General features: G+C 28.6%; 9 protein-coding genes across 9 annotated transcripts; 4 read left to right on the top strand and 5 right to left on the bottom strand.

Moving 5' to 3' along the window:
• The first annotated feature begins 13 nt into the window (after nucleotides 1–13).
• On the top strand, nucleotides 14–2,044 carry OCT59_005121 (uncharacterized protein). The gene is made up of 8 exons (XM_066138173.1): nucleotides 14–212; nucleotides 280–384; nucleotides 440–507; nucleotides 580–738; nucleotides 820–1,473; nucleotides 1,544–1,565; nucleotides 1,635–1,724; nucleotides 1,838–2,044. Exons 1-7 carry the CDS (start codon nucleotides 35–37, stop codon nucleotides 1,718–1,720), a joined length of 1,272 nt encoding a protein of 423 aa, XP_065997347.1. The 5' UTR covers nucleotides 14–34; the 3' UTR covers nucleotides 1,721–1,724; nucleotides 1,838–2,044.
• On the bottom strand, nucleotides 1,877–4,030 carry OCT59_005122 (uncharacterized protein). Its single transcript, XM_066138174.1, has 7 exons — nucleotides 3,822–4,030; nucleotides 3,312–3,700; nucleotides 3,037–3,189; nucleotides 2,840–2,916; nucleotides 2,578–2,716; nucleotides 2,038–2,498; nucleotides 1,877–1,954 (listed from the first exon to the last, which is right to left on the bottom strand). The coding sequence occupies exons 1-6, from the start codon at nucleotides 3,963–3,965 to the stop codon at nucleotides 2,267–2,269; spliced, it is 1,134 nt and encodes a 377-aa protein (XP_065997348.1). The 5' UTR covers nucleotides 3,966–4,030; the 3' UTR covers nucleotides 1,877–1,954; nucleotides 2,038–2,266.
• A 137-nt stretch (nucleotides 4,031–4,167) lies between these two features.
• OCT59_005123 (uncharacterized protein) lies at nucleotides 4,168–7,252 on the top strand (the record flags this gene model as incomplete). Its single annotated transcript, XM_066138176.1, has 4 exons — nucleotides 4,168–4,406; nucleotides 4,473–4,655; nucleotides 4,730–7,127; nucleotides 7,220–7,252. The coding sequence occupies 4 exons, from the start codon at nucleotides 4,168–4,170 to the stop codon at nucleotides 7,250–7,252; spliced, it is 2,853 nt and encodes a 950-aa protein (XP_065997349.1).
• A 152-nt stretch (nucleotides 7,253–7,404) lies between these two features.
• On the top strand, nucleotides 7,405–9,022 carry OCT59_005124 (uncharacterized protein). Its single transcript, XM_066138177.1, has 6 exons — nucleotides 7,405–7,447; nucleotides 7,542–7,850; nucleotides 7,927–8,002; nucleotides 8,082–8,392; nucleotides 8,461–8,510; nucleotides 8,579–9,022. Exons 1-6 carry the CDS (start codon nucleotides 7,445–7,447, stop codon nucleotides 8,682–8,684), a joined length of 855 nt encoding a protein of 284 aa, XP_065997350.1. The 5' UTR covers nucleotides 7,405–7,444; the 3' UTR covers nucleotides 8,685–9,022.
• On the bottom strand, nucleotides 8,839–10,294 carry OCT59_005125 (uncharacterized protein). Its single transcript, XM_025311473.2, has 5 exons — nucleotides 10,158–10,294; nucleotides 9,873–10,033; nucleotides 9,683–9,776; nucleotides 9,481–9,611; nucleotides 8,839–9,403 (listed from the first exon to the last, which is right to left on the bottom strand). The coding sequence occupies exons 1-5, from the start codon at nucleotides 10,169–10,171 to the stop codon at nucleotides 9,153–9,155; spliced, it is 651 nt and encodes a 216-aa protein (XP_025171312.1). The 5' UTR covers nucleotides 10,172–10,294; the 3' UTR covers nucleotides 8,839–9,152.
• Nucleotides 10,295–10,630: 336 nt separating this feature from the next.
• OCT59_005126 (uncharacterized protein) lies at nucleotides 10,631–12,860 on the bottom strand. Its single transcript, XM_025320425.2, has 6 exons — nucleotides 12,776–12,860; nucleotides 11,912–12,682; nucleotides 11,655–11,719; nucleotides 11,286–11,563; nucleotides 11,067–11,183; nucleotides 10,631–10,995 (listed from the first exon to the last, which is right to left on the bottom strand). Exons 2-6 carry the CDS (start codon nucleotides 12,676–12,678, stop codon nucleotides 10,933–10,935), a joined length of 1,290 nt encoding a protein of 429 aa, XP_025171311.1. The 5' UTR covers nucleotides 12,679–12,682; nucleotides 12,776–12,860; the 3' UTR covers nucleotides 10,631–10,932.
• A 191-nt stretch (nucleotides 12,861–13,051) lies between these two features.
• Nucleotides 13,052–15,660, bottom strand: OCT59_005127 (uncharacterized protein). Its single transcript, XM_025320424.2, has 7 exons — nucleotides 15,457–15,660; nucleotides 15,185–15,387; nucleotides 14,976–15,115; nucleotides 14,807–14,902; nucleotides 14,580–14,736; nucleotides 14,307–14,486; nucleotides 13,052–14,135 (listed from the first exon to the last, which is right to left on the bottom strand). Exons 1-7 carry the CDS (start codon nucleotides 15,581–15,583, stop codon nucleotides 13,590–13,592), a joined length of 1,449 nt encoding a protein of 482 aa, XP_025171310.1. The 5' UTR covers nucleotides 15,584–15,660; the 3' UTR covers nucleotides 13,052–13,589.
• A 146-nt stretch (nucleotides 15,661–15,806) lies between these two features.
• OCT59_005128 (uncharacterized protein) lies at nucleotides 15,807–18,147 on the bottom strand (the record flags this gene model as incomplete). Its single annotated transcript, XM_025320423.2, has 7 exons — nucleotides 15,807–16,641; nucleotides 16,727–16,939; nucleotides 17,504–17,609; nucleotides 17,683–17,753; nucleotides 17,835–17,893; nucleotides 17,963–18,008; nucleotides 18,136–18,147. The coding sequence occupies 7 exons, from the start codon at nucleotides 18,145–18,147 to the stop codon at nucleotides 16,027–16,029; spliced, it is 1,122 nt and encodes a 373-aa protein (XP_025171309.1). The 3' UTR covers nucleotides 15,807–16,026.
• Nucleotides 18,148–19,146: 999 nt separating this feature from the next.
• OCT59_005129 (uncharacterized protein) lies at nucleotides 19,147–20,660 on the top strand (the record flags this gene model as incomplete). The annotated part of the gene is made up of 4 exons (XM_025311472.2): nucleotides 19,147–19,250; nucleotides 19,335–19,698; nucleotides 19,811–20,564; nucleotides 20,635–20,660. The coding sequence occupies 4 exons, from the start codon at nucleotides 19,147–19,149 to the stop codon at nucleotides 20,658–20,660; spliced, it is 1,248 nt and encodes a 415-aa protein (XP_025171308.2).
• Between the last annotated feature and the right edge of the window lie 3,716 nt (nucleotides 20,661–24,376).

Raw genomic sequence — 24,376 nt, forward strand, 5'->3', positions numbered from 1 at the left:
AGTGACACAAATCAAGAATTTTTTTTTCATAACTATGTCTACCGTGCAAAATTTTTCTCATAATAATGTAAACAATAAATTGTCTCGTATGAAGGAATGGCGTGTTCCTGCCTCAATTGTTGCCAAACGTACAAAGAATCCTATTCGTGAAATAGTTTATAATATGAATGTTACTCCAAATCCTGAGAAAGAGTATATTTCATTGGCACTAGGTAAATTATCTTTTAATTCATGAAATCAACTGAAACTAAAATTAATAAAATCGATTTTGGATGACAGGTGATCCTACACATTATGGAAATTTTAAAATTCACGAAAATTGCATCGATGCTGTAATAACTCAGTTGAAATCTTATAAAGCGAATGGATACGTGCCATCAGTTGGTAAGTTACATTTTTACTCATTTATAAATTCTCCTATTTTAACTTTTCTCTTTAGGAGTTGAAAGTGCGAGGATTGCTCTCGCGAAAAAATTTTCAACAAAAGAAGCTCCATTAACTTCGGAGGTGATCAAGTTTTCATGATCCGCTAAAATTACTGTTAAAAATGTTCGATTCAAACTTTTTTTATTATATTAGGACATTGTTTTAGCGAGTGGAGCTTCGGATGCGTTGAGTCTTGCGATAAGCGTATTATGTAACGAAGGACAAAATATTCTTCTTCCAAGGCCCGGATTTTCGCTTTATCAGACTCTTTCAGAATCAAAGGGAATTGAATGTCGTTATTATAATTTATTGGTAGATATTCATATTTTGATTTTTTAATTAATTTAACAAGTTCCTTATATAATGAATAAATGGTCTTGTATTATATTATAGCCTGACCGTAATTGGGAAACGGATTTAGATCATTTATCATCTTTAATCGATGACAAAACGGCTTGCTTACTTATAAACAATCCTTCTAATCCATGTGGATCTAATTTTACTCGCCAACATTTAGAATCAATATTATCATTATGTGAAATTTACAAACTTCCAGTAATATGTGATGAAATTTATGAAGATATGGTATATGGAGATAATATATTTTATCCTTTAGCAAATTTAACTAAAACAGTTCCAATATTAAAAATTAGCGGATTAGCAAAAAGGTACTTAATTCCGGGTTGGAGAGTTGGGTGGATTTTCATATATGATTATAACAATATATTAAATGAAGTACGATCAGGTTTAGCTTCCTTAGCAAATTTAATACTTGGAGCTAATTCATTAATTCAAAATGCTCTACCTGATATTATAATGAATACGCCTCAATCATTTCATGATGAAACCGACAAGTTATTAGAAGAAAACGCAAAACTAAGTGCCAATGTTTTGGGGAAAATCCCTGGGTTACATGTTATTGTGCCTCAAGGTGCCATGTATATGATGGTCGGAATTAATATAGAAGAATTTAAAGATATTAACAATGATATAGAATTCAGTGAGAAATTGGTACAAGAAGAGTCAGTTTTATGTTTACCGGGAAAGGTAAGTAAGTTTTACAAAAAGGAAGGAAACGGTTTAAATTGTGTTAATAATCAAATTATAAAATTTCTAGAGTTTTCATTATCCTAATTATGGTAAGTTATTTCAATTGGATAACGCAATTAAACTGAGGATCCCTAAATGTTCTTAAAACATTTCATTAGTTCGTATAGTAACCACAGCTCCAGCTGAGAAATTGAATGAAGCTTATCAACGTATTAAAGAATTTTGTGCCAGATATCATGTGTAAACAGGTAAGTTGTGATATTTTCTTAATAACTTTATTAATAAACAATCAGGTTTAATTTTTTTTTCTTTCATACTCTACTTGATTCGGATTTTCAAATCTTGCCAACAAAATACGAAGTTGATTATTACGTGCAAAAAAATATTTAAAATTTGAATTGTAGTAATCAAAATCAATAAATTTTTTTATTACTTTATTTAATTACAGTAAATATATATTTCTTTTCTCATTAATTATCTAAGAAAAAAATTGCGTTATTATTATTCATATTTTTTATATGAATTCAGTAATATAAAAAGTTTATAATAATAAATGCTTACTTGAGTTAAAAGAAAAAATACATTGTCTATTACACATTCAATATATAAATAATTGCAAGAAAATAAAAAAAAATTGCATAATATAGTCTACTATTTATTGAAGGAAATATTTTTTATGGATGGTTTACATAAGTATGAAATCAAAAAAGAAATAAAGACAAAAAAACATAATTACAAAAAAGTCCTTCCGACTAAATTCAAAATTGGTAATACTTCCTACCAACCGTTATTAATCAAGATCATGATCCAATTCCATAAAATCTTCATCTTGGTTCTGTTGGCCATTATTTTGTTGATTTCCTGGATAAGTCCCAGGTAAGGAAGAATTGGAATTGAATATAAAAGTTGGGGTTGACCTGAAATTATTATTATTGTTGTTATTGTTACTCGATGAACCAGCACCATTATTATTATTATGCGCGTTCTGTTCATTGCTTTCCTGGCTAACTAGTGAATATCGACTATTCAAAAATTAAAAGAACGTTAAACTCCGCAGTTATTATGAATAAAAATCATTAATTGGATACAGTAATAACGTACCAAACAGGACAGGTTCCGTTCATTTTTAACCACGGTTTTATACAATCGTAATGAAAAGTATGAGTGCAAGGCAGGTATACCGCTTCTTCGTCTATTTGAAATTCATCTTTACAAACTGGACATCCCAATTGTTCTTCCACTTTTTATGGAAGAATACGTTCATTCATCAAAGTGTAAGAAATATATACCATTATCGAAATTTTGAACATTTGAGAATTATAATCTCCATTATCGATCAAAAGGAACCCATGCAAACACTAACCGACTTGCTTTTTTGTAATCTTCAACTTTGGTAAATTTTCAATTATTTCATCTGTAGCTGGTGGTGGAGCTTGTCTTCTATTATTTTGTTAAATTTTTCCGAAAGTTTCATTCGAAATTCAAACAAAATGTAAATTTTTTAATAGCACTTGATTAAATTAACATTACTTATACTTAAAAAATCGCTAATTAACGTACCCAGCTTGTTGTTCCATTAATTGTGTAATGATATTGTCCCATCCTGTATTACCCCATGCATAATCTCTTGGATCACCTGCAATATTAAAGAAATTCAAGAAATTTGCTGTATTGTTTGTTCCGCCACCATTTTCTAATATCCTCTGGAACACTCTGACATGAAAATCATTGGTTAATAAAATTATAACCGACAGACATTTTTATAGGAGTAATGATATAAATAAAAAAAAACACAGTTAAGTAAAAGAGGATTTTTACACGAATAAAAAACTTACTGTGCAATATTTAAAAATGGAGGTGTACGATCTTCACCAGCGTTCGGTGCATTACTACCCATTGCAAAGATAATATTTGGACGATGTGTATGCTGCTGCTGCTGATTTCCATCTTGAAGACCTTCACCTTGTTGTTCAGAAGCTCCTCCTTCTGTCGCTGTTGTAGTTGTTCTTACTCCTGTAGTTGTTGTAGCTGTTATAGTTGTTGTACCATCCCGACTTTCCGTTTGCACTCGGACATTAGGCCCAGGTTGAATCGAAAACATTTGAAGGAGTTGCTGTACAAAATCTTGCCCATTTTGAGTATTTAAATGAATTGTCTCATCAAATTCATCATCAGAATCCTGTCCTCCAGCATTCTCAATATTTAGATCATCATTTTCTCCAAGCTAATTTAATAAATTAATAAAATCAGAACTAACAACACATAATTTATAAGCTCAAATATAGTACTTCAAGTGCATTAGACGATACAGTCGTATCTGAATTAATTGTTATGAAATTACTCACTTCTTCTACAAAACCGCCATTGCAGTGAGGACAAGTTGGAGATGGGGCCATTAAAGCCTCTACTCTTCTCCGACATTGATGGCAATAATACAGTCTTCTAGTGTTAGCACTGGAATTGTTAGATTCTAACTCTTGATCGGACATTGTGTCTAATTTTATGTCAATGGAGATTGAAGATAAGTTATAATATCGTAATTACTATTATTCTTGTGAGTTGCGATCACCATTTAATGCATTTTTATACTGAGCGTCTGAGCCACCAATTTTGCCTCATTTGTGCTACAATAGTCATATAACATGTGCTTTAGTTTGTAAATCTATGATAATCTTACGATAGCTTTTAATAATGTATGATAAAATGTTATCAATAACAAAAGAAACTTTTAAATTAACTCAAAGGCAACGAACCAATCCAGTCTTTATCAGTTCCTTTATACGTGAAAATTATCACTTTAAAATCTGGTCAAGCTCACGTTTTCCTTATAAAAAATATCATTGGAAAACAAAGTCAGTTCCCGAAACTTCTAAACCAAAAAAAATATCTCGGCAGAAAGTTCCTTTGAAAGTTACTAAAGAAGAAAAAAGGTATATATTTTTATTGTGTATTTAATAGCAAAATGATTTTAATCTATTTGTTTATTTATATTAAAGTAAAGATGTGCAAATACTAAAGTCTTCTGAAGTATCAAAACATAAAATTGTTAAACGCTTTCAAAAAAAGGAATTAACTCAATCTACGCCAGATATAAAGGAACCTGAAATCGAATTATCAGACATTGTTGAATTATCTAAATCTACACAATTACAAGTAGGAGATTTTGTAGATGTGCGAAGGTAAATGTGGATTATTATATTATCATTTGCCAAAATATTTATTTCATACCATTTAATTACTGAATATTATAAAGGAATGGTAGAGGTTATATAGGAATTATTACAAAACTAAGTAATGATCCAACGTCAACTACGTATAAAAATGAAATTTTACTTCCAAATAATCACCTACTTTTAACTCGTTCAGACGATATAGTCTTCAAAATTACAGGATATGCTTATAATAAAGAATTTAACAATTCTAAACTCGTCCTTGGTTCACCAATTCCTGAGAATTACGGAAAGCTTGCGTCAGATTTGAATAAATCGGCTCAAATCCTCTTACATTCCAAAACTCTTGCATTTCGTCAACTTCATTCACAATTTGCAGATGAATTAGAAAATAGAAAGATTTCAATTAAAAGCGCAGCGCGTCACGTATTTCAGAATGGTAACCCAACTGAAGCACAATTGTTGTCAACACACATGTTCCTTTTCAAGGAAAATATTTATTTCATGGCAGATCCTATGCAAATTGAAACCTACATACTGAGATCAAAAAGATCGGTTAATGCAATAATAAAAACATTAGAATGGATTCGTCTTCGTGATCAGAGAGTATCCGATTTTCAAGAAAAAGTAACGAAGATTATTCAATACATACGTTCAATCGATAAAAAAATTTCAGAACCGCCTTCATTTACCAAAGGGGAGACATTACCAGAATTTACATCCGATGATCAAATGTTTATTAACCTAGTTAAAACTTTTGTCTTTACTCCTAAGAATAGCCAAAGTGGATTAGAAGCACATTTATCAGCAATTCTGAAGCCATTGAAGTTATATGAAAGAGATTTTGACAGAGAATGTGCAATTCAATTCTTGAAAGAAATTGGTATTTGGGCACCCTGGGAAAATCTAGCCGTTTATGAAGAAACAACAAAATTGAGCGGTCATGGAATATCTAAGGAAGCTGATAAAGATCAAGAAGAGATCATAAATTTGGCTACAAATTTATTGGATTCCCAACCATTTGATACATCGAAAAATGTTACATCGACACCGGCATCATCAATACTAATTAAAACGGAAGAGTTTCTTGGAGAAAATGACTTTTATCCTCATGATATTTGTGAAGACATCCGACATGATTTTGGTGATTTGCCTGTTTACACTATAGATGATCCAACGGCTCATGAGCTTGATGATGGAATTTCAATAGAACGAGTAAATAATTCATCTGGAACAGAATCCGTATGGGTGCATATTCATGTTGCTGATCCATCTACTTATATTCATCCTGGTCATAAATTGGCAAAGGTTGCTCACTCAAGAGTTCAAACTGTATATTTTCCTGAACGAAATTATTCAATGTTACCATCATATTTAAGCAAGAAAATGTTTAGTTTGGGAGTAGATGGGAAAACGAGAGGAAATTATGTAATCACTTTCAGCTTACGAATTGGGGATGATGCAAGTTTGCTAGAATACAAAATTAGGCCTAGCATTATTAGAAATATTAAAATATTATATTACGATGATGTTGATAAATTTTTATCATGGGATTCTTTCTCTAAATTCAAAAAGGAAATTGATTTCGTCTACAAACAGATCCATTATCATCCGCACAAAATTTCTCTTCCAAACAATGAATACAAACCGCTTCCATTATCTGGTCAACAGGATCTTAAGGATTTGCAAAAAATTGCAAACATTCATTTGAAAAATCGTGGACAAAAAGGATCTTTCAATCTATCTCTGACCCAAGGAAATGCAGCATTATCACCTTTTCCATTGTACAAGACTCAACCTGATACTCAATATCCAATAATATTTACTGGTTTACCTACAATTCAGGTTAATCTTGATAAATTTAATTATTCTCCAGCTCGTATGATGGTAGCAGAATTTATGATAATGGCTGGACGAGTTGCTTCAATCTTTTGTTCAGAAAGAAAAATCCCAATTATATTTCGAACTCAACCTAAAAATGATGAAGTATTATCAATATTATCAAATATTGATGAAGATATTAAAGTTGTTCCAATTACTACTATGCTTAAAATTCGATCATTGGTACAACCTACGAAAACCACTGTTGAACCTGGTCCGCATTTTTCTATGGGCATTACGGAAGGTTATTCAAAAGTCACTTCTCCTTTACGTCGGTATAGTGATTTAGTTGTTCACTGGCAAATAAAAGCATCACTTCTTAATGGTCGTTTACCTTTTTCCAAAGATGAGTTAGTAAATAATATACCTTATATCACTTACTTCGAAAAAGAAATTCGTAGATCACAAACGAAAAGTAATAAGTTTTGGATTCTTAATTTAATTGATCGATTAAAGGCTAACGGAAATTTACCAGAAATTACGGGAACTATCATTGAAGAATTTGACAAAGGAGATAGAACAGCTTTGATACGCGAATTTGGTATTCAAGGAAAAGTTATAAAGTCAACAGGTCAAATTGGTGATATAATAAATTTAAAAGTAATAGACATAATTCCTAATAAAAGTAATATAATACTTGAGCCTGTAAATAACTAAACAAATTTAAAATTTATTTTTTGAATAAACTTTAGCATATAATGGCAAATTTTCAACGATTGTCATGATTTAAACCTGATTTGTCTCTCGAAAAACATGCAATCATCCGGGAGATCTTGTGTTCTTTAGACAATTACTACGTTACCGTAATTAGATAAACATCTACCAATCATAATCTATCATGATTTTATAGTTAAAAAAACTTTTTTTGAAATAATTTAAGAATTTCGTGTCAACCTTTTTTCATAGTTCTAATCGAAATGGTATTTTCGCGATTTATTAAATCTTATCAATAATTTATTATAGTTCACTAAATTGCTGTATTGACTTTTGTTTTCTTCTATACAATGTAAATAGTCGATTTCTAAGAATTCAAAAATGTTAAACCTGATAAATTACCGACTCCGCATAACTCTTGCGGATTCGCGCGTATTAACGGGTCAAATGCTTGCCTTTGACAAACATATGAATCTTGTTTTGGCAGATTGTGAAGAATTCAGAAAGATTAAACCGAAAAGTGGGTCAAAAGTTCCCCAGGGCCAACCTGAACAAGAAGAAAAACGAACATTAGGTTTGGTTATTCTAAGAGGAGAAACCATTATTAGTCTGAGTGTGGAAGGTCCACCACCACCAAGTGCCGATGATTCGAAAACTAAATTAGCTCAGGTATATTTTTAAACTCAAATAAAGCTACCGAATATTTTATCGATTTATTTATTTATTTAACCTATAAATTGATTAGTTACCAGGTGGTACTGGAATAGGTCGACCAGCAGGTAGAGGGTTGCCAGTAGCTCCACCAGGTGTTGCTCCAGCGGGTATCAATCTATCAATTCTTACATATGTATGATTTATAATTTTAAGTTATAATACATAACTATTCTTTCTTAAACTTAGGACTAACTGGTCCTGTACGCGGTGTGGGTGGGCCAGCTCCCGGAATGATGCAGCCAAGAGGAGGTGCGCCAGCAGCTGCAGCTGCTCCAATATCGTATGGTCGGCCACCAATTCCAGGACAGATGCCTCCTGCAATGCCACCGGGTATGGCACCTAGACCAGGTATGCCTCCTGTTATGGGTGGTATGCCACCAGCTGGGTATAGAGGAGGAATGGGTCCACCACCTGGAATGCCTGTTATGGGAGGAATGCCACCGGGAAATTACAGGGGTGGTGCACCACCAGGCATGCGACCACCACCAATGGGAATGGTATGTAAAATATTTCTCATTTAAAATGGTTAAATTAAACTATTAATGTGATTCTCATTTTATGTTAGCCCGGTGGACCTCCACCATATCCCCAAGGTCGTAGTGGTATGCCTCCTGGGTAAGTAGTTAACTTTGATTTTGATTTATGTATTTAATTATATAGAATTAATTTCTGTTTCTGTATAGTTTCCCTGTCCCAGGACAAGCTCCACCTCAAGGATTTAGACCTCCACCACAAATGCGACCACCGGGAGGTCCCCAACAAGGCCAAGGTCGAGGTCAACAACAGTAACTAAAAAAAACATTTCAAATTAGATAAAATTTTTGATTTACAAGATGGCAGGGTGTTACTGCATAGATTTACATAATGCATTGAAAAGTCAAGTCGGTTTTGTGATACATAGATTTTAGACGACAATTTATTCTTTTCAAAGAAGATTACACATACTATTTTAAGATCACAATGGATGAAAAAATTTTTATTTGCATAATAAATGCACATCGTAAAAATCTATTACAAAAGTAATTAAAGAAATAATTGTCCATAAAAAAAAGTAAAATCTAATGTTGAAGATAATGTATTTTTTTTTATCAAGAGAATAAATAACAAAATCAACTGTAAATTATTAAAAAAATAACAAAATAACAATAAATAATAGTATATATGTAATTATACATACATACATTTTCTATGATCGGTATTGAGTAAGTTAGCAGCTATGACTGATATCAACCTTACCAAGTTAAAACTTCATTTTATTTAACTGATTCTCCCATTATTTTCCATATGTGCAATTAACTCTTCCAAAGGAGCTAACTCTTTTTTATCAGGTAACAAATTAAACTCTTTAGCAAAAGAAATAAAATGTGCAAATAAGGAATTAAAATGTTTTTCTTCACGTAAATGTAATACTTGTTCATAATGTTGATAGTAAATATGGGCAAAAACTCTAAAACATTGCTTGAATATCGTTTTAACAGTTTGTTGAAAATCTTTAGGAAACTCTCGTCCTGTTATAATGAAAAGGAGACAATTTAATGGTACGTATTTACTTTTTTTCTTTTTGAAGAGAATAATCGCAGCTTACCAGCTTTTGTTGGGAAAACATTTTCATTATTGATAAGATCCTGAGCCCAAGTCATTACATAATCCATGTATGTTGGAGCTGGTAACTTATTTTTCTTTTGATTTTGATCTGTCCAAGTATAAGGTTCAAAACTATAAATTAAATAAATATAAATTATCAGCTGATTTTAAAAAATTCATCTCGATAAATTTGTTGGACTTACCCAGCGCCCGTATTCATAGTAGGGCAGTTAACCGGTGTACAGAAATCAGTGACTGTTCCATAAAACATGTTGAGATAATTAAAGAATTCGAATACTAAAATAAAAAATTAGTTTGACTTAAATAACTATAAACTTTAAATTTTATCGAGAAGAGATTTCAGATCTCAAAGGAAATAATGGGTTTATTTACCGTTTACGGCTAACCATTCGTCCACATCTACATATTTAGGCAATACAACAATTTTTTTAAAACTTCCTTCAACCAAAGAAGCATCAATAAATGGTTTTGAAAGGAATAAAGGACGTGAAATTGGAGTTGTTCGCGTACGACTTCTTTGAGTATTTTTTTTACTATGATAATATTCCAAACGCATCAATATAGTAAAAAAGCAAAAAAAAAAAAGATTAAATAAGTAAATCAATAAATAAAATGTTCAATCAAACCACCTTATTTGCAAGGTATATTAATATTTACCCTAACCAATTCATTGTGGAGATTGTATTAGAAAATAAGTTGTCTAAAAAAATAAAAATCTTTTTCAAGAAATATTTGGAGGAACTGAAGATTTACCCTTTAATTTATAAAACTGTATTGTTAAAGGTATATTCCACCAACTTTCTTTTTTGTTTCACAAGATTTCTTTTTCGCACAAAATTTCCACGTTGTTTTTTGTACAACAAAAAGTTTCACATAATTGAACACAACCGTTAATATCCACGGTTATCTTCAGGATTTTCCATTATGAATTGCATAGTTTTGGCAAATGTAAAGTAATCCGCTACCGGGATTTGCATTTCATCCAATATATACTAGTCTATGCATAACAATGGATTAGGATTAACTTCTGGTAATCAGATTTCGCCAATTCACCATCGATTATTTAGGTTACACTAATAAACACCGGAAATATCCAGTCTTTGGAACTCCCGCAGAACATAAATAGAATTGATATTTTAGAATCGTTCATGATTTAAGTTTATTAGATATTTTTCTAAGTGAATACAAATAATTGTAAAATGGAATTTTTTTGGTAAAAATCTGAAAAATTAAAAAAAAAATATATATAAAAATATATATATATATATTGCAAAACTATATACAATGTTTGACCTAAAAATAAAAATAAATCAAACTATAAAAAAGATTCAAAGAACATGCACAAAATCAATTATACATGAAAGGAATTAAATTTTTTTTTAATTCGAAAAAAAAAATAATTAAATATATATACTAATTAACATGTTAATACTTAATATCTACGTGAACGATCAGGTGGTCTAGCAAGTCTGTTTGGTGGATTTCCAGACAATCGCTATTTAAATAATACATTTAATACTTTCAATAAATCATAAAGGCGTTAACAACTAATAAAATTTACATTACCCGCTGTATATTATTTATTGATCCACGACCGTATCTATCTAAATATGGTGCAGTAGGAGGAGGTGGTCTGAATTCATTCCTATGATAATATGGGTATGGATCATCCCTTCCTCGTCCCTAAGACAAATTAAAAGGATTAGTAATATGTACCTATAAAAATTTTCTTTTTTTTTAAAAAAAAAAAATTTTAAAATACAATAACCAAAATTAACATTATACCATCATTCCGTTTCCTGTCATCGCACTCGGTCCAGTTGGCGGTAGACCATACATACTAGGAGTACCATGATTCATCTCATAATGCATTCCGTTTGGTGGATGTCGCATCCTTTTATTCATTTGCCCAAGAGTCGGTGGGGTTTGTTCATTCATACGTTTTATTCCAAATGGTAATTGATGATGAAATGCGGTAAAATCATCTTCATGATGATGATATGGAGATAGATAGTTGGAATCATAATGATCGCGGGTTGGTGGTATATAACTAGGAGGTTGTACTTGAATACAAATCAAAAATTCAATTTTTGATATAAATAAAAATGAAAATGTCGTAAAAATAAATATAAAACTCATAAAAACCAAACATACTGTTATGCCTATCTACTCTATACGGTTGATCGTGCATCCCAGTATTATAATTTGTCGATGTTTCCCTAATTATTCAGAAAAAAAGAAGAAAATTTAACAAAATTATTTTATTACAAAAAAAAAATAAATAAAAATAAAATTAATCGTATTGTTAGAATTTGGAATAAATAATTATTATTTCTAATAATAAAATAATTTAACATAATATATATTCTCAGAAAAAAAAAAATTAATTTAATTGAAACAAATTTACATACTCTCGCAAATTATTATTTATTGATTCATTATTTGTGACAGCCTGTTCCTTTTTGGCTTGTTTTGCTTTCGCATCACGTAACTGTTGCCATAATTGTTTTTTCTTTGCCGTTAATTCCTCCAGTTTATTTACAAGAGTTTCTTCATCTGGTAAAGAATCATCACTACTTTCTTCTTCTTCTTCCTCTTCCTTATCATCATTTTGGCCTTTCAATATAGACTTTCCAGAATCTTTTTTATTATTACTAGACTCTCCATTTCCATCATCCGGTGGCTTGGGTGGTGGCTCAGGATTTATTGGTTCTTTATTTGATGATTCTTGATCTTGCGAAGATGATATTATTTCCTGCGTAGATTCATTATTGTCCTTATTATTTGATATGTTTTCATTGGAATTTGATGATTCCTTCTCAGATTCATCATCCTCATGATCTATTGACATTTTCTGGTTATTCTCACTATTATTTATTTCTCGAGCACTAAAGTGTCCATTTATCTTTTTACTATGATCTATACCATTAATCTCTGAACTTATAGTAGATGTTTTTGTTGTTGTAACAGTCTTGTCCACATTTTCTTCTTGTTGTAAGTTTACAATATTATTATTATTATTATTTTGTGAACTGTTCTCAGAAGTATTGTTGTCTCTCCCTATTCTCTCCTGTTGCTGTTGTTGTATTATTCTCCTTATAGTTGCTTTGCGTATATATTCTGGAACAGGACTAGGTGTAGGAAAGACAACATCTCTTGGTCTGCGATAGCTATCCATTACCCTATTTAGTTTAAAAATATTTTTTTTTTTAGCATTTTATTTTAGTCCCCTTTTTTTTAATCAATAAACTTAAATATTAAACCTTTTCTCTTACTCTTTTTATAACTTAGTTCTTTAGTTGTATTGAAAGTAAAAATATCATGGTCCGTAGTGAAAAGTTGGTTTAGTTTATTCATGTTAATAAAAAAATGTCAGATGATATATTAGGTTATATAAAGATTTTTTTGTCACTCTGTTGAAATGAATTTGCAGTTTTTTCTAATTTACATGTTTCTAAAAATGGTTCAGTATTCTGTGGTGCAACATAATACAACATATTAATGACCCAAATACCTGAAAATTTTTACGTCACACATGATAATATAAGACCAAACGTTTCTTCAACTACTCTTTCCCAACTCTTTAAAGAATCTGTCGCCATGGAACGAGTTTCACACACTTTGTTCCTCTTTATAATCGAATATATAAGTGTTATCATGAAGCAAAAAAAAAAATCAAATTTATTTTATTCTTTTTTTTTGTAAACTTTCGGTACATATTTATTTTATAATTGTACAATTTGTATAAATAGATATTTAGTTTGTTTTTAAAATAGTGAGAAAGATGAAGAAAGAGTTGGGAAAGAAAAGCATAATAAAAAAACCCCGAACAAAATATTAAATATATTCGATCTGATTGATCATGATATATTTCTAATAATGGGCCGATCCTTCGATATGACCACCATTTTCATATTACGAGTACAAGAACACAAAAAATAACATCGGTAATTTGGAAACTGATATTTATCCACCAAATATAATTTTTTTTTTTAAAAAAAATAATTTTTAATAAATTTGAAATTTTGAAATTTAATAAAAAAAATAGAACTTAAACTCATAATGCATTATATTTCATAAACTATCTGATTACATAATTCTATTGTAATACAAATTGAAATTAATGTAATGCGGATATACTCTTTTAAACTGATGATATCCAATCCAGATAAATGCTACAGTTCCTATTGGCAATAATGACATGCCCATCATGGTCAACCAAAATCCTTGACGTTTCCATCTTTGCATCGCTTCTGAATATCTCATAGTTGAAAAACTAACCATTGTATATAATGGAATAACATATCTAGGGAATAGCCTGTATAAAGTTCCTTCCACTCTTCTTCTTAATAAATACCAAGGGTCCACTACACTAGATCGCATTTCGATATAATTATACATCGCCAAATCACAGATTGATGTCACATCTGGATGTCGTCGTCTTGTGTATTCTTCCAACGCAAAAGTCAACTTATCATCGCTTCGCACAGCTGATATATTGTATTCTTCAAAAATACCATTTAATACCTCAACGTCTTGAAATCCACAATTCATACCTTGCCCATAAAAAGGAACCATACTGTGAGCTGCATCTCCTATGATAATTACCCGATCTCTATAGTGATAAGGTTTGCACTAAAAATTACGTTAAAATTATTATTTAGCATTGAATATTAAATAGCATTTAAATTTATAATAAAGAAGTCTCTGGTGATATTTCTTGTATTCATGATAAATTTTATCGATCAAAAGTAAAATTGCGCGTCATGTGAGGCACGTTAAATACAAATATTAAAATTTTATAACCTTAATAGATACAAGCGATCCCTTTGGGTTTCTAAAATATTCTTCCTTGAGGCGTTCTTCTCCTATTAATGGAATAGAATCCGGAAAATACTTTTTAAAAAATTCCATCAAATCATCTTCTGTCTTAATAGCATTAAAATTTTCAAATGGCATAAAGAGCGTACACGTAAACGACTTATTCTAAAATTATATTAAATAAAAATATATTATTAATAAAAATTCAAAGTTAAAATAATAAAAAACATAATAAATAATATTAAAATCCTAACAAACTCGATTAGGCAAAGCAATCATCATGAAAGAACGCATTGGCCAGATGTGCAAATGATTAGGATCCATTGCAAAATCATCATCTCCTTTGTCATTAATTTTTGGCGGAATCGTTAATTCACAATAAGCATGCGAGATATATTCTTGTGAATAATCCATTCTAAATTTAAGAAATTTACTGAATGTTAAAATAGAACTTCCATATTCAATAAAACAAACCCTATTATTACCTTACAGCACGCATTAGTTGGGTTCGAACAGTAGAGAATGCACCATCTGCGCCTATAATCAAATCTGCTAAATATTCGACTTGTTTTCCAGTTTCCCTGAACAAAGAAGCAGATAATGAGATTTAATGAAATATAAAACATGGTTTGAGACTCAAAGTTACCATCTTACTTATTTTCAAACTCTAATTTTCCGATATCAAAATTGCACCGTTTCAATTGATGCCGGAAATGCATTTTAACATTCGTAAACGTAGCAGCCGTATTTAAAAGCAATTCGAGAAGCATTTCCCTTTCCACCGAGTAAATACACTATAAGAGAAATTCTATTGTTATATCATTGAACAAAAAATTAAAAAATAATTTAGAAGAAACCCTTACCTCTCCAAAAACACCATATGGTTGGCTTTTGAGCTTACCTTCACCAGCATGAATCATTCTACCCTTCATAGGAATTACAGATTCTAATACTTTTTCATCGAGACCAAGAGTAGTATTTTTTAAGGCACTTAAACCTCGAACGGACAATGCTAGGTTAATGGACTTATGTGAAATATTTCTTTTATTTTCTTGTATACGTAGGTCTGATAAACCAATTTTACAAAAGATGATTATTTCGTTTTGTGTAAGAAAAGATAATAATTAAAGATTACCTTCTCGAAGTTCAAAAAGACTCACTCTCCAGCCACGTTTGGCAAAATATAATACAGAGAGTATACCGACAAGTCCACCACCAACTACAGCAACATGACGCTCTGGAACAAGGGAGCTGGTAGACATAATTTATTAAAAAACTTTTTTTTTTAACATTTTGTTTATTCATAAAATTTCTTAATTTCTTTAAACTATATTTGTTTAATTTATGAAAGAACGAGTAAATAAATGATTTATATTATCACCCAATCAAAATTAGATCCTGCATAGAATTTGTATCAAAAAAAAAAAAATGTATTTATAGTTATTCAATCGTAAATTATGTTAGATTAAAGATGATAAGATGATTCATCCTACAACAATATTCTATTGAATATAATAGAAGTTTATTAAAATGAATCTAGAAAAAAAACCAAAAATATCAAAAAACAAAAAATAATAAACCATATTTTAATAAAAGGTTACTACATAGAAAAAAAGGTTACATAGATTTAATAGTATTGAATTTTATATACTATTGAAAAATACCGCGATTTTTTTATACTAAAAGAATCGATATTCTTGTATAATTAAATTTCATCATTTTCGGATGCTCCAGTTTCATTAACAATATTTTCTTCTTTATTATCACCAGCTTCACCTTCGTTATCCTCATCTTCCATTCTTACCTCATCTTCACATTCCATCGCTTCTTCACGTTCAGCTCTTGAGTGACGTCTCTTATTATTATAATTAATATCTGCTGCTAATTCATCAATCTTCTCGCTATCAGTATCTGATTCATATTCATCTCCTCCGATATCTAATTTAACATCATCTTTTGTTTCAACAAATTCTTCCTCTTCAAATTCTGATCCAATACCTCTCTCATTCTCATTAATATATTGTTCATAAGAATGATTATTATTATACGGTGATCCCAAAGTTGATGTTGTTGCTACCCGCGAAGTTTCAACTGTTGTCAGCGAGGATTTAACTTCACCGCTAATATCATTTCTATACGATTCACCATCATCATGATGATGATGATTAGACACGTTGTTACCTTCAACAAAGTAAGTGGTAACTTCATTTTGTATACCTTCATCTTGCTGAATATATCCGAATTGTGAAGATGTACCAACATAAGAAGACATTTCTATTTCATAACGTTGTTTTTCTTTGTTATACATGTCATAATATTTCTGTTATTTTGTAAAAAACGGCGAGTTAAATTTGTCACAAATATAATATACGAAGGAATCATAATTTTTTATATGTAACACGAACCTGTTTTTCCTCATTCGGTAAATCTTTCCATTTTTGACTCAAAATTCTGGTAACGTCTTGAAATCCTTTATTTTGATTTTCTTCTCTTGCTTGATCGCGTTGAGATTTACAATACATTAGGAAGGCGTTTCTTGGACGTTTTGGCGCGTTTGGATCCCTATTTTGCTTTTTTCGTTTTCCGGTACGATGATCTTCTAACAATTCTTCCGCAGACTTTTAAAATAAATATATATTTCCGCAGGAAGAATATAAATTCATATAACACACAAATTTAATTATAGAATTATAATATAATTTTTTAATTAATATAATATATATTTTTTTTTTTTGGTTTATCAAAAGATAGAAATATATCCAATAAACCAAAATACGAATTTGATAGTTGAAAAAATATATATGATATTGATTCATCCATGTTTTGTTTATTGGATTTTTAAAAGGAATCAAATAAGGGATTGGTAGATTTCGAAAGTGAGTATAAAATACATCAAAAGGTAAGGGGAAAGGGCAAGGGGGAAATCAAAGTTAGATACATCGAATAATATATGGATTGAATAATTAAATATTATAACAAGCAACCAATTATATGTATCTCTCACGCTTTAATAATTTGTAAACGAAAATAAATTGCAAAAAAAAATAAATAACTTCCTCAATCCCCCACTTTATGGCATTTTTAAAAGCAATATGATTTTGGTTGCGATGTTTTAAACAATTGCGTCACTGTTTCATAGATATAGCATGTGAGCCATTATCATCATTGCTGTCACTACCCACCGAAGATAAATCCTCCTCCGAATCTATCGCTCTTGGAGGCGATGATGTTGTGTCGGATTCAGACTCATTAGTGGGTTGTGATTGTTCTAACCGATCAAATAAGAAGCTAATTTGGAAAAAGAGAATAAAATAAACAAGGAGTAAATTAGAAACATAGTTTGACATAAACCATTTGTTACCTTCTCTCTATTTTTAACCGCTGTATATTTTTCTTTGCTCTGGTTAGTTTGAGTGACAGTTTTTCATTTTCCTAGATTGATAAATTGAAAAAAAAAAAATTTCAAATTCGCTCGATAAGACAACAGTTTTTAAAAAAAGATGCCATTAATACCTCCTCCATTTCTCGGATCTTTTTCTTAAGTTCTTTATATTTCCTCTTGTATTTGAGATCTAATCATATTTAAGTGATCAACGGAGTAGATTATATAAAACAAAGAATGATTATTAAATTATAAATACCATCGTTAGCCGCAACTGCTTTGAATGTGGGTTGCTTTTGCCTTGACTATTGTTGTTGTAAAGAGTATTGAAACAACCAAATAAAGTTAGATCTAAAAAAAAGCCAAGTGAAAACAACTTTGCAATGAATAAGAAGAAAATACATGAAAAAACAGGTTTTCTCTTGTTCTTACCTTTGAAGACATATTGTCGTTTGATTCAGGAAACGATTCCGTAGTAGGTTCACCGTACTGGTCTAAAATGTAGGTCACTTTTGGGTCGAAGGATAAGGATCGAGATGCAAAAAACCAAAATTATGATTTAATTTAAAAGAACGACCAAAAAATGTAATAAAAAAAATTGCTTTAGGGAACTAAATAGTAAAAGAACGGATAAATGTCCGATAGTTGCTTATCAACAAGACTCCAGAAGGTTGTAAAACCTTGAAAAATCGAATAGTTTCGCGAGAACGAAGGATATTATCACGATTTGGCGAATCGATCAATTATTTCCAACGCTTGATAAGTAAACAACTAGAAAAAATGTAAGAGGAGGGAAATATTTATAATTTACCTAGGACTTAGAACTTTTTGTTTTTTATATACTATTTTTTTTTACTTTTTAGGATAAATCAAGATTTGTGACTGGTTTTTTTTCTTTTGAGTGTTCTCTTTGATGACGTCAGCCTGATCGACGTTTGTCATGAGGAAACTTGTGGTTTTCACAGCAAAAAAACGAATGATTCATAAATTACAACATTTAATCCTTGCTTTTGATCAATTCGATACAAGGTTCTTTTTGAATCCTTTCTTATTCTTCTAATTTTGAAAATTTACTTAGACAGTTATCTCCGAAACTTAAAACTTATTTTGGAAATTAATTCATGAATTAAAATTTGTTCTAGCAAGAGATATCATTTCGCGGACTTTTCCGTAATTTTTTCGGTATCACTGAAAATAAATTGTGTAAACCAATCTGTAGACTGACAAATAGTAAACAATCTTCCAATGACTGATCAGTGAAGTAGTTATGATTAAGATAGTGTTGATCTACAGATGATTAGATAAATATATGAATTATACAGATGCCACTTTTCATAAAACTTGAAATTCTGAATCAGGATTCAGTGTTCAAATTAATAATCTATTTTTTTCTATTTTTTTTCGAATAGAATCAATTGGACCTCTTTCTTTTTTATTATAAGAATGGATTTAAATTCTGTTGTTTATGTAGAGTCAGTTAATTCCAATCTTATATGTTGTGTCTGTCAAACACCTTTCGTTGATCCTGTAGTTATAGAATCTTGCGGGTAATTAAATTTATTATATTTTCGGTATTTTGTTTAACAATATATCAAGTAACTAATTCCATTCACGCTTAAACATTTTGTCAGTCACACATTTTGCAAGAATTGTATTACTCAAGCATTATCAACAAGATCAACTTGTCCAGTTGATCGATCACATATTTCTAATGTTAATGAACTTCGACCTGCTGCAAAAATAATTGCAAACATGGTTAATGAATTGTTAACTTACTGTCCAAATAAAAATGATGGATGTCCTTATAAAGGACAACGTCAATTGTTAATTACTCATATCAAGGAAGAATGTTTATTTACCAAATTATCATGTTATAACGAAGAATGTAAAGAAATTATTTTTAAAAAAGATTTACCAAAACACATGGAAAATTGTAAAGCTAGAATGGTTAAATGTGAAAATTGTGAAGCTAAAGTTCAATTATCTATTTTAGAGGTAAATTTTCTTTAAAAAAAAATCATCACAATTTTAATATTTCGTACACCCCCCCTTTTTATGGTTATTTATTTATTTTAGATAAATTAAATTAATACACGTTTTTATAAAGGGACACAAATCTAACTGTCCAGTCAAAAATATAGAATGTTCTTTTTGTCATACTACACGTATTCAATCAGAACATACTTTACATCTTGAAGAATGTCCAGAAAAACCTGTTACTTGTCATCATGCGGAATTTGGTTGTTCTTGGGAAGGTCGTCAACTTGATTTATTGGATCATATTGATTCATGTAGCTATGAGCCATTGAAAGGATTTTTTAATATGTATAAACAACGTAATGAAGCTCTCGAACAAGAGAATCAACGATTAAAAACAAATATTCAAGAACTTAATAGCACAGTAAGCTTGTTAGAAAATCAGGTTACTGCTATGTCTAATTGGTTGTCAAATTTTACAGATTCAAAAGGAATATTATCAAATTCTGAAGGACAACCTTCAGGTTCATCAGCTCATGAACTTATTTTATCGGACGACGATCATATGAAGAATGAAATTGAAAATTTAAGTTTTAATCTAATGGATTTAGACGCAATTATGACGGAAAATATGAGAATGCAAGAAGAAATTCAAAGTGTAAAAAATATTTGTTATGGGTTAAGAATGCAAATGCATTATCTATTAATGGAGAGGAGAGGTGGAGAGCCATCTGTTGGGACAGCAGGTCCAACAAATTCTGTTGTTAGAACAGGATTAAATGGCCATATTGGTATTGGAAGAACTGTTCCACCCAATAACTCCAAATCCAGTCCTGATTCTTCTTCGGAATTAAATACGCGTCCTCTTCGTCCACTGGGACCTGGTAAATATTTTTATCATCATTTCTTGAAAACATACGTTTGTATGCTAATTTATTTTTACATATTTTTTAGAATCTCCGCGTCAAGAAAAACTCTAAATAATTATAATTACATCTTATTAAAATGGGGTCTTAAATCTTACATTTAATTAAAATAAATGTTCAAAAACATTCTGATAACCTTTTTTTTTTAAAAAAAAAAAATAGAAATTAATGTAGTTAATTATATTATATTTAAAATGAAACATAATATCCAAAATTATATAAAATTATTTATAAATAATTTAAATGATCAATTAATTTTTGAAATAAAAGCTAAAAATATTACATAGAATTGAAATAGAGTATTGTTCTGCTAGACCGCCAATGTTGAAAAAATAATTATAATACTGGATTTTTGGATTATAAAAGCATAGGAGTATAACAATATGTTATATTAATTTAGAATATCATCAAATATTCATTTACATGAGCAGTTTTATTTTAAATTGGAAATTAATGCAATATATTTTATATTTAAATTACTTAAATTATAATTTTATTAACTATCTCTTTTAAATCAAGGCAATTTCTCTAAAATATGTTAAAATAAATGCAATTGCTTTTATATAATCTACTTTACAACTAAATATGATTATAATAATGGTTTTATTTTACATCTTCAATTTATTAAATTTTTTAAAATACATTCTATTTTAACAATATTATAAATAAAATCCTTTCAATTAATACTTCTTTTTTTTTATTTTATACCATTTATTAGTACTTTATAAGTAAATGGTAAAATACTCTATATTTTAAATATTTGTTATTTTATTAATTTTATTTTTTTATCAAATTACTTTAGTTTTACAAAGTATTTAAAATTATATTAAAGAATCCAGTAACTTAGATTAGATTACAACAGTGATTTATAATCTAATGATAATGTAATTTAATGGTGATGTTATAATCTAATAATAATAGTATAACCTAGTGTCATAATCTAATTAGATGTTTTAATCATAATTGTTATATCATAATCTAATATAATAGTATTATTATAATTTATTATATAGCTGTAATTTTACAACTAATTAAAAACAGTTGAGACATTAAACTTAAATAATTAGTAATTTTTCTAACTGTCTTATTATTATTATGTTGGTTTAATTCAGAATCCCAGAAAATATATAAATAGGTAAAATCTCAAGTTGTTTAGAATTTGCCAAAAAAATTATGTAAATCTTTTCTTTTTAAACAATACCGGCCAGAAATTTAATTTACTAATTTAAAAATTACCTAGTATTATTATAGTTCTGGCCCTGAAGAAATGCTTAGAGCTTATAGTAAATTTTTTTGGCTGAACCTTACCTATTTATATATTTTTCAGAATCCTCTTAATTTTGTGACTTTTTTATTATTAAGAAACTATCTATGTGTTTAAAGTGTTTATCTATATTTAAAGTTGCATTATTTTATTATATTGAAATAATTAAAATTATTTTTAGCATTTCAGCTATAATCTTTTTATTTTTGACAAACAACTTTACCTATATTTTTCTTTTTTATTTTACTTAAATTGCCAAAAAATTATATTAAGTAGTAGCATAGTAATTCTGCAGATTAATTTCAGCCAATTTAACTAACATTATACTGGAATTTCAACCTAATATTTAGAGTGTATTATTTTAATATTTAATAATCAATTTCATGTAATTCTGAATTTATTTGAAAACTCATAATTTAATCTATATATATACTAAATTTAAAATTAATTCAGGCTAAAATTATATTATAGCTGATTTAAATTAATCAAATTTTTTTGGTAAAATCCATTAATATTATTAACAATTAGTAAAATTTTCAAAAATCATATGATTTAAAAATCTAATTGGATACTATAATAATGATTTAGTAATACTATTAAGATTACTAAAAAAACTTTGGCAAACCTTATTAAAAAGTTGTTAAAACTTTAAAAAAAAGTGAAATCTAATAAAATTTATTATAAAAGTTAAAACTACTAAAACTAATCATAAGATTTTGAAGAGGTTTAGGCAAACAACCTTAAATAATATAAAACTATTATAAAGTTTTATAAAACTGGTAAGAACTAAAAAAATTTTATTAATTCATTAATTTCAAATTACTTCTATATTAGCTTAAATACTAACCAAGTTTAATTAAAAATTATAAGATAATATTAACTAAAATTAAGCAAAATTAACTATATATTAATTTTAAGAATATTTCTATAAATACTTCTTCATTATTTTTTATTATTCTTTATAACTTTTGAAAAATATGTTTACAATATATATATATATTATATTACTGTTATATTTCTAGTGTTTTCAAATTAAATTTTTAAGGTATTTTTAAGATATACTTTGTAATAATCGAAAAATACAATAAAATAGAATAAGGATAAATAATTAACCAATGGGTAAATAATTAGCCGATAAAATTATATTTATAGTTTAGTTTAGTGTAACGAGATAGACATATGATAATAGATCTTCAAATTTTATTAGAAAAGATAGAAAATATGAGAAATATTTTTCTTAAAAATGTATAAATACAAGTGGATTTCGATAGGAAATTCCGCAGTTCAATTTTTGGAAAAATAAAAATTTTAGTTCGTCCTTAATAATAAACTAACACATTCTTTTGGCCTTTTTCTTATGAGCAAAAAGTGCCACATTAATTATTTTTTTTTAATTAATGGTTTATTAATGTTTTGTAATTTTTGTAACTAATTTTTATTTTAAACCAAGCATAGATATTATACGAACTCAACATGTCGGTGGCAACATACGATATTTTATTTTAATATCCTATGGGCGGCGTGTCACAACTTCTAAGTTTTTAAGTATATTTGTAAAATATTGTAAATATTTCTAAAATCTAATTATAATTTAAATTAAATTAAAGCAATCATAAATATACTAATTTTTAGATTATTCTAAAATGAAAATTTTATTGAATTACTTTTTATAGTACTGAGATTTTGCTATAATTCTTTTTTTGATTTATCTTATTTTTATATTATTTTTTTTAGGTGTCTTAAGTACTTTAATAAAAATAAAGTATTATTAAAAAAAAAAAATTTTTTTCTATATTTAATATAATATATGTACAGTATATCTATTTATTATAAATAGAACTCTGTATTAAAACTGGTTTCCATAAAAATCTTAATAAAGAATTATATGTGCTGCAGCAAAAAAAAAAAAAAAAAATCATAAATGAACTCTATTTTATTTATAAAATAGATCATTTCGGATCTAAAATAAAAATCATATACAGTCAAGTCACACCCTTCAGAACTGAAAAAAAATAGTGTGATTATAAAAATTATACATATAGACTGATTTGTCTACTCTGTATTAAAAAGAGTTGTTGATTGATTTTTACTCAAAATTGTTTTGTAATATCAAAAAATCATCTGATTGATAATCACTTGACTAAATAATAAGTTGAACAAAAATTTACATTTGCGAAACTTAAATTATTAAATGTAAAAGAGCTGTGAAAAAACCCATTTCACTAATAAAAAACCCATTTCTCATATAGGAATTTTTAACATCTATCTATCTATTAAAAAACACTGCAATCATGTAGGCGTTATGTTTAGATTAACATATAAATAAGTCATTTGAATTGTGTAATCCTACTCCTATTCGTCACAAATGTTACATAAGACAAAAAAGGAAATTTTATTTCTGGCAGAAAACTGAAATTTTGGGTTACACAGAATTCTATAAAAGTAAATTATTGGTTATGCGAATTTCCAAAAAGGAAATTTTGTCTTCTGTTACTTTTTAGAAAAA

Source organism: Rhizophagus irregularis, chromosome 13 (genome assembly GCF_026210795.1).
Source record: "Rhizophagus irregularis chromosome 13, complete sequence".
Classification (NCBI taxonomy): Eukaryota; Fungi; Glomeromycota; class Glomeromycetes; order Glomerales; family Glomeraceae; genus Rhizophagus; species Rhizophagus irregularis.

Bases quoted from the DNA above. Each gene is read 5' to 3' on its own strand.
- OCT59_005121 (XM_066138173.1), top strand. From the start codon at position 35: ATGTCTACCGTGCAAAATTTTTCTCATAATAATGTAAACAATAAATTG. The intron at 385-439 runs GTAAGTTACATT...TTTTCTCTTTAG, and splicing joins TGGATACGTGCCATCAGTTG to GAGTTGAAAGTGCGAGGATT. The intron at 739-819 runs GTAGATATTCAT...ATTATATTATAG, and splicing joins GTCGTTATTATAATTTATTG to CCTGACCGTAATTGGGAAAC.
- OCT59_005122 (XM_066138174.1), bottom strand. From the start codon at position 3,965: ATGTCCGATCAAGAGTTAGAATCTAACAATTCCAGTGCTAACACTAGA. The intron at 2,917-3,036 runs GTACGTTAATTA...ACAAAATAATAG, and splicing joins TTAATGGAACAACAAGCTGG to AAGACAAGCTCCACCACCAG. The intron at 2,499-2,577 runs GTACGTTATTAC...ATTTTTGAATAG, and splicing joins AACGGAACCTGTCCTGTTTG to TCGATATTCACTAGTTAGCC.
- OCT59_005124 (XM_066138177.1), top strand. The intron at 7,851-7,926 runs GTATATTTTTAA...TAAATTGATTAG, and splicing joins CGAAAACTAAATTAGCTCAG to TTACCAGGTGGTACTGGAAT. The intron at 8,511-8,578 runs GTAAGTAGTTAA...GTTTCTGTATAG, and splicing joins CGTAGTGGTATGCCTCCTGG to TTTCCCTGTCCCAGGACAAG.
- OCT59_005125 (XM_025311473.2), bottom strand. The intron at 9,777-9,872 runs GTAAATAAACCC...TTTTTATTTTAG, and splicing joins CGAATGGTTAGCCGTAAACG to TATTCGAATTCTTTAATTAT. The intron at 9,404-9,480 runs GTAAGCTGCGAT...TCATTATAACAG, and splicing joins TGTTTTCCCAACAAAAGCTG to GACGAGAGTTTCCTAAAGAT.
- OCT59_005126 (XM_025320425.2), bottom strand. From the start codon at position 12,678: ATGGATAGCTATCGCAGACCAAGAGATGTTGTCTTTCCTACACCTAGT. The intron at 11,184-11,285 runs GTATAATGTTAA...AATTTGTCTTAG, and splicing joins TGACAGGAAACGGAATGATG to GGACGAGGAAGGGATGATCC. The intron at 10,996-11,066 runs GTAATGTAAATT...TTATTTAAATAG, and splicing joins CAATAAATAATATACAGCGG to CGATTGTCTGGAAATCCACC.
- OCT59_005127 (XM_025320424.2), bottom strand. From the start codon at position 15,583: ATGTCTACCAGCTCCCTTGTTCCAGAGCGTCATGTTGCTGTAGTTGGT. The intron at 15,116-15,184 runs GTAAGGGTTTCT...TTTCTCTTATAG, and splicing joins CATATGGTGTTTTTGGAGAG to TGTATTTACTCGGTGGAAAG. The intron at 14,737-14,806 runs GTAATAATAGGG...TCTTAAATTTAG, and splicing joins CAACTAATGCGTGCTGTAAG to AATGGATTATTCACAAGAAT.